Raw genomic sequence first — 19,297 nt, forward strand, 5'->3', positions numbered from 1 at the left:
CCTTCTTTTGCTTTTAATACAAGAAAGGACTCTCTATAGAAGAATGTTTTCAGACAATATCAGGTTGCCATCATTGCAATCATTCCAAACTAAAGCTTTTCCAGAGCTGCCCTCAAATTGTTTGGATTTTGAAATACTTAACATATTAGATGGCAAGGATTTTATTGATAGACCGAAGAACAAATGAGCCATAACTTTATACTATGGAAACTTTAAGTGCCATCAACTTGTCAACATATAAGTTGTATGTCACCAAAGCAAGATGCATTGTTTTGCCAAGTAGACTTATGAAAAGTAAATGATGTGATTGATTTCTTTTCTCCACAACATGCAAGAACTACACCAAGTGGCAAAGGAATCCAGCCAGGATGACTGGCTTCAGATTAACATCAATGTGTGCGCACTCTGTGTTGATGTACATTTCTTCGTAAGACGACTTGGCGAGATAACGTAGCTCACCACCTTGATGGCACTTAAAAGCTTCTTTAACTTACCAATAGATGCGAAGAAGAGGCAAGCAAAGACATCTCTGACGGGTTCTACCATTACATTCAATTCTTCTATGAATGTATGTCCGAGTGTACTTAACATAGCACCAGCCAGAAAACAACCAAGCTCCATTGATAACCCTAAGGAATCTGTGATCTTCAAGAAAGAAAAAAAAAATTGGTAAATGCAATATCATTAAATGCAGAGTACCAAAGCAATGTCACACACAAAACATCTTTTCTGCATTCCAGCATCTTTGATACCATATCTCAGCAGAGGATGAGGAGCATGAGAAAAAAAAAACATCCACACACAAAATTTGGTGGGAATCAGTCCATGAGGACCCGAAGACATGAACGTTTGAATAGCCCCACTGAAATCAGTCAAAAGTGGCCTGATTCCAAGGAATTATGACCCAGGCTCATTAAAACTGTTGTCAGCCTATTTATTTATTTTATTTCGAGTTTTATTTCAACAGGGTACCTTCTTCAGTTGACAAACTGCTATCACTGAGGGCCTTATTTGGTATTCATTTGGCCATACAATGGACCACTGAGAAACAACTCATGTGCATATGGTGCAAGGAGATTTTTTCATCATGCTCAACTGAAATATGGTCATGAAAATTGATGTTCCATTTTGGTTCTCTTTATCACTAAAAAAAAATCATACATTTCAACAAGTGGTCCATTGCCTCATCTAGATTCTTCATTTCATTTTCATGTATTTAGTTTTGAAAATATGAGTGAGCATGCTAATATGAGGTTGTGAATATTCAAAAGAGAAAGAACATAACTTACCATGAGCATAATGAAAACAGATGATATTGTAGCAAGTAATAGAATTTCCTTATTGCCTTCTTGTTTTAACCGATGAAAGATGAAAGGTACAACTAGTTTGCTGAATGAGTAGGTTAGTAGAAGAATGCTTCCCATTGCTAGAAGGCAAAAAAATAAAAAATATTGATCAGTTGTTTTGTAAATGATGATATTATCTCTACAGTTGTTAATTCATAAATGCCACTTAGAAATGATAAAAACAAGTCTGAATATTAAAAAGAGGGGCCCCTTTTCTACATGAAAAAGGCGTTTTCAATCGCTGAAAAAAAGTTTATAAAGTCTGAATTTAGATTTTAGTCTGAAAAGAGTCATCCCTCTCATTTTTCAAGTGCTATAAAATACTTATACAAGTATAAATTTCTTTTGGCTTTCAACACATCATTGACTAACGATAGAGAGGAAGAAGGGGAAGCATGTCCGATGACGAGCTAAAAATCACAAAGGTGAAAAGTTGAGCATTTACTAAATCTATTGATCAGTTAAAGACAATAACAGAGCTGCCAACCTTAACCAGTATAATTAAGTAATCAAGTGACTAAAAATAGTAATTTTGAGATGAGACCAATTATTTATTTATTTATCTATCTATCTATCTATTTATTTATTTATTAGTTTGTTTATTTATTTATATTCATATTCCATATATCATCAAAGTGCATTTCCTAATAAACCATTTGATATGCAGTACTTCTTATTCCTCAGTCTTCAAGATAATTTTCTGTGCAAAAACAGGAATATAATCTGAAAACTATTAATATCTAATATCTAATTAAAAACATCACCCACAAGAAGAACACTAATAATAATGCATGCTAGCTTTGCACTATATCTTACTTTGGTAAATATGCTTAAGGTGCATTATGAAAAAGAGATGGGGGAAAAATAAGAGAAAGACCTCTATTTACCTAATGCGAGCCAAAGAATAAGTCTGAAGGTCGCCACAATGCTGGCTAGTAGAGATAATTGCTGTTGGGCGTTTGGCAATGAATTGTCAGCTCCAGCTAGTGTGGGCATGATAGCTACTAAAAGACCAAGTTGGACATCCTGCATTACTAGGATCCCGAGAAGTGTGTGACTATAATCATGATCCCCAACATCTATCAGAGATAGGGGAAAGAAAATGAAAGCATTTGATGATAACATCGGTGACAGATCTAGCCGGATTGGATATATTGGACAAACTAGCAGTAAGACCCCTGGAGAGACACTTGGGTCCGAATTCACAAAGGTGGTTTTGAAAACCCACGGTTGAGTCCATGGTTTATGCAGATTTCCTGTATAAATTACGCTTATTTTGACGCATATCTGGCGCATGTATAAAACATTTCCAGTGCTGATGCGCGCTTTTGTCACAGTGCGCCAAATTGACACCTGTTACCATGGTAAGATACGCTATTTTATTCATGAGTCCACTGTTTGAAGAGTTGACTCATTATTCCAAACAGTGGACTCACGAATAAAATAGCGTGGATAACCATGGCAACAGGCATCAATCTGGCGCACTGTGACAAAAGCGCGCATCAGCATTGGACATTTTTTATACACGCGCTCGATGCGCTCTAAATTAAGCATTAAGCAGGAAATCTGCATAAATCATGGACTCAACCGTAGGTTTTCAAAACCACCTCTGTGAATTCGGGCCTTGGTGACTAATGCTGGATGTTGAGTACACTGCAGTCAACCAATCTCTTAAGAATAACATGAATGACTGATGTCAAAATAAGGGAAACATATTTGTGGAATAACAATGTTATTCATGTAACATTGCTGTTGATGAATGTTTATGTAATGTGATGGAATGCTTATGCAAAACAAATTTTCACACTGTGGATAATAAAACAGTAGAATTGAATTGGACACAGATTTTGAAATTCAATTCAAATTTGGTTTATTAGATCTAAGGCAAATACAATACAAAAGTTTAAATACTAAAAATAAAATGTTTACAAAGAAAACAAATAATTTACATTCAGAGACTTTCTATAGATTTAAAACTATCAAAAGTTGGTTTGTTGAGACATCAATACAGGTAAGACTTCACGTACTTAAAGCAACTTCAAGTTTGCAATTACAAGATTTGTATTGACGACTTTTCCATACTGAGCATACAAACAATGTCAAAAATTGCAGGTGTTTCTTTTACATTATTAAACAGAGAATTGTAATTAAGTCATTGCAGAAATAAAACATGAATAATGTATCTAACCTTCTTCTTTTTCTCTGCGTGCAGAGTTAGAACTGAGAAACTTGACGACCAATGGAGTACTTGAAAGAGACAAGCATGCTGCAATGAAAGCACTCTGTCTCGGGATGATATGTAAGGCAAACCCAAAGAGGATTCCGTAGATGATCATCAGAACGCTCATTGCTACACTGCCTATGAGAGCTACCTTCCATACCTATCATGGAGAGGAAGAAGACATGGGGCAAGTGTTTCATGAAGAGTTACATGTATGTCAAAGAATTTCATGACAAATTTTCTCTGATTTCATAATAATAATAATAGTTACATTTATATAGCACTTCATACATATGTTTCTAAGTGCTTTACACTGTAATTATTATCACCCCGGTCATGGGATCCATCACTTTTCTACACATAAAGCGCACCATTTCCACTCCCTGGGGAGTATCCTGACCAGGCGACTGTTTAACAGTACACACGTGCCAATCACACCGATGTTCACATCTTACTGGGTACTCAACCTGGGTGGAGAGTGACAAACATGGATAAAAGCCTTGCCATAGGACATTAGAGCCGAGTGGGATTTGAACCCTCAACCCTTGGTTTAAGAGTCAAGTGACACAACAGCACCTCAATTCTGATTTTCCCAGATGTAAGAATTTAGGTAGCTTAAAACAATATCTTTTTTTGTTCTACACAATCCTTCAAATGATCTCATAATAAATTCAATCATTAGAAATGAGTATTCCTCTTCCCCAAAAAATTTAGAGAATGCTGCACTTTCTACCTGATTACTAATCGTGTCAATTGTTTCAATCTCTTTCTTTTGACAAAATTTTGTCTACAGTTTTGTCAATAAAGAAGAATTTTCCTCTTTAATAGGTGTTTCCCGACAATGAATTATAATTAAATGTGTCGATATGCCACCTCCCAAAAATAAAAGAATGTGATGTCATTTGCACTTACCTTTTTAATCTTTTCAGGAGAAAATTCTAAGCCGACAGAGAAAAGTATGAAGAAAGAACCAAATTCAGCAAGGCTTTCAACTTGTACTACTGCCTAATTGTTGAAGAGGATGTAAAAGTAAAATAACACAGCATTATCATCATGACAATCTGAATGTCATCAACCTCACCATTATCATCTCCTTCAAATAATGGCGGTGATGATTTCATAACGATGGTCATAATTACAATACCATCTCTATCATACATTATCACATTGATCATCACCAACACCACCATGTTCAACGCTGTCATCATCATCATCATCATCATCATCACCACCATCATCATCATCCTCCTCCTCCTCATAATCATCATCAACACCACCACTATCATCATCATCATCATCACCACCACCACCACCAGCACTACCATCATCATCATTATCACCATCCACCATCACCACAACCACCACCATCATCACTATTACCTTGATGATATTACAACCATCTGATCCTAGTATAACACCAGTCATAATGTATCCGAACATTGCAGGAAAACCCATGGCACTGCTTGCCCAGCCGAGGATAGCGGCCAAAACCACCATTAAGATTATATCCTGTTTAAAAGAATCAAACAAAATAGTCAAAACAACTAAAAATATACTTAATCACTTCCATTTACATGTATGTAAAACCCCATCAGCAACACATAATGTGATACTCCCAACCCTCTTCTAAAATATCTAGCTTTGATAAACTTATAACTTATTTATTTATATTCCTTCCTTCCTTCATTTATTATTTCATTATATATATTTTTTTTTTGGGGGGACCCACATCTAGCTGAAAAGGAAACAAGTTCTTCAAAATTCATTGTCATAATCACATACATCGAATCGGCCTTGTGGCATGTTCAAGAGGGTTAAGCAATTCATGCAAATTTGGTAACTGTTATTCAAATACACATTGCCCCTTTTTTATTGGTATGTATGTGACATGGTTGATACCTTGATAAAATGATGGTCTTCAAGTGGAACTGTTGTATCCTTGGGCTTCGTGAGCACATACTGATTGTTACTGGTATCTATGAGTACACTCATCCCAGGCTGAACTGCTCTTTTCTTGACAGAGTTTGAGTTGTTATAATTGGTAAGGATCTCATCAATACGAACCACGGCCTCGATTTGTGATCCTTTTGCCTGAAGGGTAAAAAATAAAAATAAGTTTAAAGGGATAAAAAGCAAATATTGCATTCTCACCATCTTCGTAGAAATAAAAATTGCAGTTAACCAACATCACACTTGTCAGAAGGGGATGAATATTTAAATCTTGCTTTCAAAATGTCTTCACCTAGATATGAATTGCAATTTACCACTGAACCTCACACTTTTCAAAAACTGTCTGAATGCTTTCTATCTTTAGATGCAGCTAGTTTGATCAGTGGGCGGGGCACTCAGTATAAATGATGCCAACCTGTACGCATGCATGCCACAGTCGAGCCCCCAATTTCATTCCCAAATTTCAGCACCAGACAGTGGTGTGATGAGCTAAAAATTTTGAGGGGGCTTGATATGGCGTATCACGTAAAATAAATGAGAAATAAAAATTTCGATCTTTTTATTAAAAAATCCAAGGTTGTGATACATTTTGACATAATATTCAAAAAATAATTTCCTATTTCACTCTTATTCATCTGGATGTCCATGGTACCATAGCATTATGATTTGAGAAAAATTATGAATTTCATAATATATATCTTTTCTTTTCAACTTTTCCACTAATAGAATATTAAAAGGAGAAAATAGGATAATCCACATGATTAATGGCTTTGGAAGGTCCATAATGCCCTCCCCAATACCCCTTCTACTATTATTCTTTAATTCTTTCGATATGGCCCAGTGGAATAGTCTCCAGACTTTGAAACAGAGGGTTGTGGGTTCCAATCACAGCCATGGCGTAATTTCCTTCTGTGCTGCACTCGACCCAGGTGAGGTGAATGGGTACCTGGTAGGATTTATTCCTTGGACGCTTTAGTGCCTATTAATATGGCTGCTCAGCTGGAGCCGGGGTAATGACGTGATACCATGTATCAAAGCGCAGTTGAGTATATGCACATAGCAACTGTGATATATAAATGGACATATTTATTACTATTATTGTTATTATTATAAAAAATGCACAGAGTTTCATGACTGCAATAAAACCCAATTACTGAAAGTGAACTTGGTCAGTGGGCAAGAGCATTAACAATCATGCTCTATAATGATTACATGCAGTATACCCCCCTTTCATTATAATGTACCTTCTACGGTATACAGCCAGATAGGGCTTCATCTCTGCATACATTAATACAAAGGCTTACATGGGGTCAAAACACATGTATAACTGACATTGTTTACCCAATTCCCTTTAAACCTTAACTAATGCTGCACTGCCATTACTTCTGGAATTGTATCCATTGTTTGCTCAATAGCCCCGGGGGGGGGGGGGGGGCACTTCCATTCACGAGTGGATACCATGCGCGACCATGGGGTCTCGAAAAGCACCCCAAACACGTAATTTCCATATTCTGAAAATGCACCCCTTAACAAGTATTGGCGTGTGAAACCCTACCCTTAACAAGCATTGGGAACAAAACGATACTCTTGGCAAATATTTCTGAAATGAATCCCTAAACAAGTACAGGAATGTTTTATTGTTACGGGTCCTTCGGTCGTCGGCTTTACCTTATTTGGTTTAGTACGACCCCACCTTCTACACCTCGCGCAAATCAGACTCTAAACACGAAGTGTTGGGGCAAAAAGGACATCCTTTATAAAACATTTTAATTTTGTTTTATAATCCCCGCAAATTCGACCCTAAACACGTAATTTTCCTTGCGAGATAGATACCCTTTTTTCATTATTTTTGTGTTTTTGATACCCTTATCACGTTACGTATGTAACGTGCCCTATCGTGAAAAAGACATCCTTTTTACGTGTTTTTTTGGTCGCGCATGGTATCCACTCGTCAATGTAAGTGGCCCCTCCGGGTCAATAGCTCAGTGAAGTGGCTTTGGACATGCATCACTTGTCACTGCCCTAAATGACACTGATGCACAGTATTAAAAAGCTCCTTGATATTACAGTGCAACTATAAACAGTAGATCCATGAGGTACATTGTACACCATGACAGACTTCAATGGAATCATCAAAATTAGTGAAACAGACCAAGGTCCCATTGCATAAAAGTTAGCATTAGCATTATGGTAACTTTGCCATCCAATGGTAACTATCATGGAATCCTTGATTATGATTGGATGTTGATCAGCGTTACCATGGTAAAATCACCATAATGGTAACTTTTATACAACGGGGCCCAGCTCTAAAGAGTTGATCAATGCTCTATCATTCTCTACCAGCCATTATATATTTTTAGCTTGCAGTCATCCACTACCCACTAAAGCAAACTAAAGCTAATATTTTGTGAGGCATTGCAAGCTTCGTAAGGAGAATGCATGGTCTTAGAACCATCCATACACACAATAGGAAGAAGAAAACAGAATAAGAGCAAGCCTTTAATAATAAATTCATCTATTCTTGTATTATTTGTAATCACATCATTCTCTTTTACTTCTTATATATTGTTCTTGCATGCTATTGATTCAAATGAAATTAGAATCCCTATCACTACAATAGGTACATACATGCATGACATTTAATATTGAACAGTTGAATATTCAATTATCACCAGATGTAAAAATACATGAAAGGATTAACCCTATCTAGGCTGGAGGGGGCCTTGGAGGCCCCCCCCCGTCGAAGAATCACGCAATATTTTCGCCGCGCAAATTTTTTTGACGCACCGCTCGCTGACTTTTTACTTTCAAGTCTTGCGCAACTTTTGAGACCAACTTTGCGTCACCCGGGTACGTGGTTCCGAAATTACGCAACATTATGTAAGTGCATGTCAGACCGAAAATTGCTCAAAAACATGATTTTGTGTACAAAGTCTATGCAAATTTTGTTTTCAACCAAAATTCATATTTGTATGAATATTTTTAGTTTTGCTGGTCTAAATGTATTTATTTCATGCTTTTTATGATCACAGAAGAGTCCCCAACAAATTTCATTGAAAAAACAATGACAAACAATAGGTCAAAAAACAATGAAATACATAAGAAATTGCAAAAAACAATATAATACATAAGAAAATGATTTGATATCGCAATTTTTTTCATGTACACTTGCTAAGAACACTACACAGAGTTTCTATACCAAAAATTAGTACATTTGGAGCTTTATTTAGGGAGTTAGAGGAAAAAGTATGATTTCGCATACTAATTACGCATAAATTAGCATAATCACTTAATAGCGATTCGCATGAAATAAATTGCTATACAATCTTGTAGATTATGTCCCAGGTAAACCGCGTGCCAATTTTCGGCGCGATCGCGCGGTCGAGATCTTAGGGGGGGGACTGGGAGCCCCCCCCCCCGGTCATATGAACTCCCAAAATACCCCGGCCTAGATAGGGTTAATACATCGTCCCAAAAGGATTATTTGTATTGTGTGGTTATGTTCATTTACCACTCAACCAGAGACTAACAGATGTGGAGATAGGAGAATAAACTATACGTGTAGGTATTAGGTGTGACACTTTCATTAACCTTTCCACAGGAACCTGGTAAGGTGTGCTGAAGAAATGGATAGTACATGTACAAATTGAAACCTTATTTACCAATTTCATGAAAACATTAACAAAACATACGAATCAAGAAATAAGGAATATTTCAAAACTATTACATGTAATACATATATGTGAGAATATTTACAAGAATAGTGGAAGGATCATCGAGAAGTTACTATTTATGCACATGTACATGCATAAATTAATAATCCTGAAATAGCATTTCAATACAGACATATTTCTTATGTAAAACACATGAAAACTCAAATTATTACAATATTGTAAGCAGTGACAGTATCCAATATGTTCTATTCAATGAGGTTCCAATAACATAATTTTTTCATAATGCATTATACTAATACTATCATATCATGTAGCCCTTCATCCATACTCACCATCTTACTCTTATCAAAAGCATGTTCCTCGATATCAACCTCCAGTTTATCTGCGGCTTCAGCTACCTCCTGTAAAGACAAGAAATACAAAATATGGCTTTTGCATTTTTGTCAAGAACTGTACAGAATGTGTACATTAATATGTACATCTACAGTCAGTGTGTTTCTACAGAGTATCGTTCAATGGAAGTAGAAACAGACGTGATAGGGTTTATTGATAAACCGCATCATGCAAAATACATTTTCTCATAACCACCTCTGAGAGGAGGTTATTGCCGTGTTTATCTGTTTAACTTTTGTGTAGAAACATACAGCAAAAAAGCGTATCATGTCTGGCGGACGTGTGTGAACTTGGAAGTGCAATTTTGTGGTATAGTTGCATGTTCTTGCCTTTTCGATCTCGCCAGCTGATCGTGCAACACGTACATATACACCTGCTACGTTAAGTGAGATCTACCATAAATTGTAAAATTTTTCATACGAGGTGCCATTTTGGACATACCAAAATGCATTACGAGGTCATAGGTTGAATTTCCTGTTTTCCAAGGTATTTGCGGCATGAAATGTGAGTTAATCAGAGCATTCGCTCTGTAGATACAGGTTGGTTTAAGGGAGATACGGTTTTCTCGATACCGGTAAAGATAAACCGTTTTAACGATTTTCTGTAGATACACGCCGAAGGTAAAACACATACAATTCAGCCTACGGGCTATTATACATGAAATAACATCAAGACTTTAAGAATTACCAGAATGTCAGTGTTTTGGATTTTAACAACATTAATACCAATTAGTGGCCCGTAACACAAAAACTTAGCAATGATCGTAGAACAAATTTCTATGATTGATCGCAATGACTACACAGTACAATCAATCTTTAAAATTAACCGGAAGATCAATCGCCAACCTTTGTGTCAGGGGACCCAGATTGGCGGGGGGGGGGGGGGGGGTTAATCAACTTTCTCTGTATGCAGAGATTAATCAGACTAAAAAAGACACATAAATTTCATATCGCATGTGGTATAACACACAACACTCTATTTGTCAGAGCAAGGAACATTCGTTGCACATCCTCAAATTTAAAAAATATAACGTCATTCAAGACTTTCAAATTCAAAATGAAGTCTTTTTCTCGAACATTATCAGTTCTCGACTAGATGACACTCATCCTTGAGTGCCTTTCAATAGATTGCCCTATTAACATTAAATGCCTCTTACTATTATTATCAATACATTCTCAATGAAAATTCAACATCATGACAAACCTGAAATATTTCATCTAGGATAGTCTCAACCTTGGTATGGTTTGAAGAGTTGCCAAAATTGAGATGTTGAAGGTGCACCTTGGCCGCTATCTGTTTCTTCTCTGCTGCCACAAGGTCATTGTACTCCTGCTCCTCCATCAAGGTCGCCTCTCGCAAGGCATCCAGACGAAGGCGGCTGCTCTCTTTCATGTTGATAATGTCCTTGTAATTGCCCTACACACAAAAAGAATTCATTTAAATTTAACCCTGGTTTTAAATATCAGTGTTAAACATTATATTCGCAATCATGCATTTAAGGCACCAAAATGAAGACGGCTGCTCTCTTTATTGTTGACAATGTCCTTGCAATTGCCTTTAATACACATGAAGTGAATTCATTCAATTAAACCCAATTAATACATTACCAAAAACTATCTAATTATGTGTTGAATTACATTGGGTTGTTCATAAATAAATAAATAATAATAGATAATGAGCACATGATGATTCATAAATTGCAATCACTAGGAATGAATAATTTTCACACAGAACCTTTATTTTACTACACTGGGTGTTTTTATAACTTATAACGAGATACATGTACATGTAGGTCTACATGTATTAACACACATTAAGGGCTTGAATTAAGAATTTAAAGGGGCAAGGCTATTTTTTAAAAGGGCACTTAAGGGAAAGGGCAGGCAGTTTTCACTTTATGGGACATCCAAGGCCACCAAAAAAAAAGGGCATCAATAATAAATGCACTTTTTTAATGGGGCACATGTACTGGATTACCGCAGGGCACCAAGGCCACAGCCAAAAAGGGCAGTTATTTTGGCCTTAAGTCTACAGATATTTGAAAGGGCATCAAGGCCATTTCTGAGGGCATCTAAGGCCATGGCCTTGGATGGCCTTGGATTAATTCGAGCCCTGCACATTTAACAAAATAAACATGGAATCTGATCTACATGTACTATCAATGTACATTACTTACCAAAAATGATCTTGAAATACTGCCTACATGTAGGTGATCACACAATTTATGTTTGCATTTTTCACTTCTGTGATTATGGAAAATCAACTAACCATACATGTATACTGACTTTTAAATGATTGAATCAATAAATATTGAATTACCGGTATATACTAATTTATTGATCAAGAGTACCAAAAACATGGTACATGTATTGTAGATAACATTAAATTAAACCCTTAACAGTCACACATTTGACACAGAATAATAAGTATCTGTATGCAGATATGACGTAGATGCACATTTATCATTTTTCCAATATTCAGGAATTATCAGATACTTTATACACATATTTTTACACTAATACACATACTGCATCTAAAAACAAAAATCTACATGTATATTGGTAGGCAGCTAACAGAAATTTCTGGGGGTCACTGATTGGAGAATGAAACCTGGGGACAAGTTTAGCTTGTACGAAAACAGAAAAATCAAGAAACAAATCAATGAAAGTTTGAGAATCAAGATGTAATGAGCATATGAATGCTGAGACCTTGAGCTACATTTTAATAATACATGTAACTATTCAATAGGTCTTTAGTGTTTATAGTTTTTCAAGAAATATTTGAATAATAATTATCTTTATTCTATAAAAAAAAAATACATGCACTACCTGTACTATTCTAGCCATAATGTTGCCCAAGTTCCACAAAAGGTGAATTTACTTTACAGTGCGTTTACCAGGGATTTGGGTTGGTTTTCACAATCTGATTCTTCTTCTTAAAGTTAAAAAGAAATGCAACATACCTGAAGTGCCCTCTGTAGTCCATTAATGGCCATGAAGATCTCGTTCTCACTCTCATTAATCTCCTTCTGAAAGATCTGAAAGGTGTGGATCTGAAACGCCCTCTCTTCCCTGGGAAGTTTAAAATTCGAATCCACATCGTAAATGGTTTGGTTCAACTTTTGGATCACCCTCTTCTTTGTCTGCATCAGACCCGCCAGCTTCCCACAGGAGTTCGCCAGCCAGTAGCCCTCTCGTTGGGATCGCTTCCCAAGCAGCGCCCCTCCGACGACACTCTCCCCTTGGGATTCCTTTTCCTTGGCTTTGAGCGCTTCCTTGTAAGCTTTGGGGTTCGCTGCATTTGTGGACGTGGCCAGCATGGCTGCCAGTGCAGCAGATAGGATAAGACATGATGAAATAATTTGGAACATTCTCAAACCTTTCGCCATTGTAATCTGTACCGCAAGTACACGAATGCAGATAAATATCCCTAGAATAGAACCAGGTCTTGTTGACTTTTAGAGAGTGAGAGGCATTCTAAGTGCTGTCTGGTCTCTGTGTGGGGCTATCTCTGATTTTTTCCATTATTTGCCAAAGGCTACAGATGAGCAGTAGTGGTTTTGGAATGTGTGTTCTGTTGATATAGTCTGTTTTGCTTCACAAAGCAGACAGCCCTTGAAATGAAGCCCGCTCCGTTAATCGTCAAATGCGACTCTGTACAGAAGAAACAAAGTGGAATTGAAAACCTGCTTTTTTCACTAGGAGAAAAAGCAAAGCATGGTTGCAGTATATCTACTTTAATAGTGCATAGTGCATACACTGTACATGTATTCCAAATGAAATTTTCGACATGAAAGAACTATTAAAAATGATAAGCCTCTCTTTAAGAATGTTAGATAATCCGTTCTTCTGATTGGTCAAAAGTGGGGTCATGGAATCCACCATGCCTGCAAAACAACAAACTAAGGTGGTAACCAATGGCAACGGGCATAGTTAACAAGATCTCTGCCCGTTGCCCCCTGACCTGCCCCTTAACAACGGGCATAGAAAATTTTGGCTGAGATCCCCATTTGATTGCATGCAAAATATTGCTTTCTGCAGTTATTACGGATACCATAACTATCCGCGCGTTTTGATCGAAAGTTTCAGACAATTCGCGCATTTACATGTATGCGCTTATTGCGCAAGTGCGCGCAACAGATATGACATATCGATGGAACGATGCCAATCTTTGACTTTTGCTTGTTAATTCCTGTTAAAATATATGGCATTACTGAAAAGAAGACTAACTTTAATATAAAGGACATAACGAATGTATCAATCATCAAGTCTTGTTGCAGTTGTTCGTTCAAATGCATGCTCGCAAAAGGTGAGTTGGGTGAAAAGATAAGACGGTCATTGCACTTTCTAAAGTTAGATTTCAGACCCTAATTTTGTTCCTAAAATCTAGTAGATCTAACGTTAATTGGTATGGACTGCTTTGATATTTGACTTTGAGACCTAACGTCGGGGGCAAGGCTAAGTTAGGGCATAGTTGCATTGCGGTCCCCTTGAGCCTCTAGAAAGAACCATGCCTCTCAAAGCAATCCATATATCTATGCTATCAGTCCTTCATATTTATAATTTTGTGGAGCTCAATAAATCGCTCTCCTTATTTTTTTGAGCTCCTCAGAATCGCTCTCCGTGAGGAGCTCAAATCAATTCATTACAATACATGTATGATAGATTTTTCTTAACATTGTATATATGCAATAGCTTTGTTAGCTATTAATTAATCCGTGGTGAAACTAGGCCTGGGTCACGTCAATACGTTTACAAGATGTCGTAAGCGCTCCTGCTAAAAAAAAAAAAAAAAATTGAAAAAAAAATTGCTAAAACTTCACATTTTACATCTTTAAATCCATGAAATGGCCTTCTTTTTTCCATAATTCCTTGAAATTACTTTGATTTAGTTGAAAACTATCAGAAAAATGAAGAATATTCACCTCTTTCCCGACTCTGATTTGAACTTACCTTGGTAAATATTGTAGTCCCACATGTAGACTTCCATGGTGTTGCCATGAAAATCTACATATGGGACTACATGGGACTGCAATATTTACCGAGCTTAAATTAAAATCAGTCGGAAAAGAGATGATTATTCTTCATTTTTCTGATAGTTTTCAACTAAATCAAAGTAATTTCAAGGAATTATGGAAAAAAGAAGGCCATTTCATTGATTTAAAGATGTAAATTGTGAAATTTTAGCAATTTTTTTTTCATTTTTTTTTTATGAGCGCGATTTTTGCTCTCATTTTTTTAGGAACGCGGTAGGAGCGCCAGCGGGATCGCGCTCCTTAAAAATGAAGGTCTGTACTATAACAGCCAGGGGAGCATTTTATAATGTTGTCATTGTCAGTGAAAATCGCAGATTTGTTTCATGAAATGCTACAGACAAAAATATTAGGAGAGCTTAGTTGAAATATGATCTGAATCATCCAAGGGTTGTTTCACAAGTCACTTTGGAAATCAATCTTATGAATGTTATGATTAAATTCAGATTGTAAAAAGTATTTTTTCACTAAAGTGTTTGTTATTTCTAAACTAAAGAATTTGTGATAAAACTTGACCCCCCCCCAACCCATGAATTGTTCAATTTGAAATCTAATGTATGAAGATTATGTTTCACATGTTTAAGAATTCAAAATGGGAAATCTATTTTACTGTATTACTGCAAAGTAATTAATCATCCAATCATATTAATTTATTTATCGTTTCATTTGGGTTCATTCACATGGGCCTACATCTACATGAGAATACAGAGATACATGTACATGATTATTTTCAGAAGAAAAAAATTCATTGAACACAAAAAATTGCTCATTGATATAACACACAGAGGTCTGGCAAGTTGAAACAAAATCTTGAAACTTGCAAAACCACTACCCGGTATTAGTAATCTTCACACATAATACTGTGAATACACATTCACAACGGGTGATTTCAAGTTCAGTGTTGATCTTTTGGTGCTGGTGTTAGGTCAATTTTTACATGATTTTAACACCAACCATAACACTCCTGCCCAAAACGTTGAGAGTCTCTCTACTGCTACTACTCATCATCTCTACTCGCCGACTCAAGCCAGCATCTCCTCATCCGCCCTACTACTCAAGCTGTTTTCAACTCTTTAATCTCTTCTGGTTTACAGTCCTTTTCAGGACTACTTTCAAGAAAGAATACCCTACTCTCAAATCTCCACTTTCTCACCTATCCATTCCTTTTTCTTCTTCTATCCACTGTTTCTATAACACTCCACATGGTGTATCGTAAACCACATCGATTGTACATGCCACCATGCAAACCTTCAAACAACATCTAATCATAGAACAAAATATATATTTCACCACAAATCAATTAGCAAAGTAAAATAACAAACAACGTTTACATACAAGATATACAAAGTGAAAGTAACTATTTTTGTGGTAATGGTTGCAGAATTAATATGTTAGAAGTTTGTGTTATTAATTTTTGATGTTTTTCTTTACTACATTTTTCGGGCCACCAAAAAAAATTATTTGAAGGCTTTGGTGGCTTGAACGGGCCACCACCAAAAAAAGTTAATGTGGAGCCTTATAATATGAATTATTACAATCAATAAAATTGCATTAAAACCAAAATAAAACTGTCTAATTACTCCTCGTGATCTAAGTCCCCCCCTCTAAAACAAAACAGCAATTAACCTGTTGATATTCATCTACCCCTCATTTCCCTCCTATTCAAAACCACTCTCTCACTTTTAGACAGTTCCAAGAGATGATAAATGAATACAAGAATCATTAAAAACACTTTTTAACTGTCGAATTACCATGATTACTCCTCGTGATCAGAGTCCCCTTCCTGTGTTAAGACTGTCCAATTTCTCATAGGAGGGGACTTGGATAACGAGTACTATTACTCGTGATCAGAGATGATAAATAAATATTCTCGATAATAAGATTAAAATCAATAAAAATCACATTGAAAATACTAATTACTATTTAACCGTCTAATTACTCCTTGTGATCAAAGTCCCCTTCCTACATTTATGTTAAGACTGTCCAATTTCCCATAGGAGGGAACTTGGATAATGAGGAGTTATTACCGGTACTTGCGATCCAAGTCCCCTCCCCTAAAAATACAAAACAATTAACACATTGATATGCATCTACTCCTCATTTCCCTCCTCTTCAAAACCATTCTGCCACTTTTAGACAGTTTCCTATAGATTATAAATGAATATTTTCGATAAGAATCATTAAAATCAATAAAAAATTCACATTAAAAACACTATTTAACTGTCTGATTACTCCTCATGATCCGAGTCCCCTTCTCGTGTTGAGACTGCCAATTTCCCCATAGAGGGGACTCGGCGAATGAGTAATAGCATATTCCTCGTGATCCGAGTCCCCTCCTATGGAAAATTGACAATCTCAACACGGAAAGACATGAAAGAAGACTCGGATCACGAGAAGTAATTAGACAGTTAAATGGTGTTTTTAGTGTGATTAATTTTGTTTTATCTAGTGTTTTTCATCATTGTGTCATCAACTTGGAAGAATATTACAGGAGAGAAAAGAAAAAAGATGACTATTTTTGTTGTTTGAAAAAGTGTCCAAGTCAGTTGTTAATGTGTCAATAGGAAAACGTGTGGTGGAAGGAAGTCCCCGTTCAGTAATTAAGCTTCGCACCGTTTAGAATTGCGGTATAAATTTCTTTTAAAACTCTTCCAACTGTGGATTCCATAGAGGGATTGCCGATATTTGAGGTGTGTCTCCAGTTTGTCCCCAGTGACTTGGATGACAATAAGGCCCATGCAATAGGATACACTACCATAATATTACTGGATTTGACGACCATTTATTGCATTTTTGAATGAACTCCAGAAATTCGAAGCGGTTTGTTGACTCGGGAAGCCGCCACGCCCCGCGGACAGCACAGCGCCAGAACCGAACGGTAGGCGTTCGGTGAGTGACTCGACTCGTAATGGGCGGCGAGACTCTTGTGAATGTGACTATTGAGATTCATTCTATATTCTAACGTTTTCTTTAAAAAAATACTACGGTAAAGTGCACCAAGTTTACTAGTAACAGGCCAACATGACTGTAGTATTAACATAATGAAATACAACTGTAACAACTTACCACTGCTCGTTAGAAAGAACGGCAAGATTTTCAGGATCTCGTTCACTTGCAATTACGGTCCCGTACCGTATACCGTAAATGCATAGCGCATGCAATAAAGTCACACGAGCACTGCTTGGCTAGCTAGATTTACTTTATTGCTCGTTGGGGGAGGATGATGGAAAATAATCAGAATAAATACATTTTCTTCTTCTTTTGAGATACAACATTAACATGGATGTTGCTATGGGAGGAGGGGCAGGGTGACCAGCTCCCCTGGCGCGGCGTTTTTGTACATGGTTTTGGAAAAAAGTGGGGAGGGGCTGAAGCCCCCCGCCCCCATGGTTCCACGGCCCCTGAAAAAAAGTATAAAAAATAACAGAGGTGATATGTGGGTGGATAATTCTCTACTTCTCCAATCATTCAATTGACTGAAAAAGAAGTGTATTTAGGTCATGTAACATAATGAACATTGTATAACACTCACATAAATGACTTTTACAACACTATATGAACAAAACACAATCACACACAATTCAAGTAACTTTTAAAATGGTGATGTGAATCCTAATCAAATGATTGGCTGAAAATCTATCACATGACCAGTCAAATTTTATTGTAACAAGCATGAGAATGAGCTAATAATCATGCTGGTTGTGGTGCAGGCCGTGGATGATGGTTTATCAAATAACAAGGATCCATATCACTATCTTAATTACAAAGCATACACATAAGTTTACTTGGGCATAGAATAATTTACGCATACCTATTGTTGCCTTCAAAAAATTTAATCGCCCTCAGCCCCTAGCGTACCTATGGGGGGGCAGTCTGCCCCCCCTGACGAGCTAGTCACAACCCATGCAAAGGACGTACCCCTGCCCCCCCTGACGAGCTTGAAAACCTTTTTTGCCCCCTTCCTGATGAGCTGACGAGCTTGAATAACTATTTTGCCCCCCCCCTGACGAGCTTGAATACCTATTTTGCCCCCTGACGATCTTGAGGACTTTTTTTTCCTGGTACGAAATCCTTTATTGATTGAACTTGGACCTTTTTTTTGGTCAAAATTTTCGGTGGACGGTTTTGCCCCCCCCCCCTGTGGAAAATCCTAGGTACGCTACTGCCATCAGCTATATATATATATGCCTTGGGTGCATTAGAACTCTGTAATTCTTACTAACGAATGCCGTAGAAGATGTGTGTCATGTATAATACACTGCAGTGGATCAAAATTGACACAATCATAACAAATTCTGGTAACAATAACACTATCATCATAACCAATTCAAGTGCACCACATATACACTGGTGATTTAATATTAACACATTCGTAATTCATTCTACACTTACTCAATCATAAGTTCTTATAGGACAAGTCCACCCTTACAAAAAGTTGATTTGAATAAAAAGAGAAAAATCCAACAAGCATAACACTGAAAATTTCATCAAAATCGGATGTAAAATAAGTTATGACATTTTAAAGTTCCCTTAATTTCACAAAACAGTTATATGCACATCCTGGCTGGTATTCAAATGAGGAGACTGATGACGTCATCCACTCACTATTTCTTTTGTATTTTATTATATGAAATATTCTAATTTTTTCCTCATTGTCAAGTGATACGATTAATTCCTCCCT

At 36.7% G+C, this 19,297-nt stretch overlaps 1 protein-coding gene across 1 annotated transcript in view; it reads right to left on the reverse strand.

The window, feature by feature from the left end:
* The window catches only part of LOC121429659 (transmembrane and coiled-coil domain-containing protein 3-like), a 31,010-nt gene extending 13,282 nt beyond the window's left edge, over positions 1-17,728 (reverse strand). Inside the window, exons 1-11 of the mRNA XM_041626805.1 lie at positions 17,683-17,728; positions 12,547-13,237; positions 10,788-11,000; positions 9,524-9,592; positions 5,467-5,658; positions 4,948-5,076; positions 4,480-4,572; positions 3,535-3,727; positions 2,234-2,425; positions 1,290-1,426; positions 495-645 (exon numbers count right to left, since the gene is read on the reverse strand). Coding sequence (XP_041482739.1) covers positions 495-645; positions 1,290-1,426; positions 2,234-2,425; positions 3,535-3,727; positions 4,480-4,572; positions 4,948-5,076; positions 5,467-5,658; positions 9,524-9,592; positions 10,788-11,000; positions 12,547-12,972 — 1,795 coding nt within the window. The 5' untranslated portion in view covers positions 12,973-13,237; positions 17,683-17,728. The remainder of the gene's footprint in view (positions 1-494; positions 646-1,289; positions 1,427-2,233; positions 2,426-3,534; positions 3,728-4,479; positions 4,573-4,947; positions 5,077-5,466; positions 5,659-9,523; positions 9,593-10,787; positions 11,001-12,546; positions 13,238-17,682) is intronic.
* Between the last annotated feature and the right edge of the window lie 1,569 nt (positions 17,729-19,297).

Source organism: Lytechinus variegatus, chromosome 16, assembly GCF_018143015.1.
Source record: "Lytechinus variegatus isolate NC3 chromosome 16, Lvar_3.0, whole genome shotgun sequence".
Classification (NCBI taxonomy): domain Eukaryota; kingdom Metazoa; phylum Echinodermata; class Echinoidea; order Temnopleuroida; family Toxopneustidae; genus Lytechinus; species Lytechinus variegatus.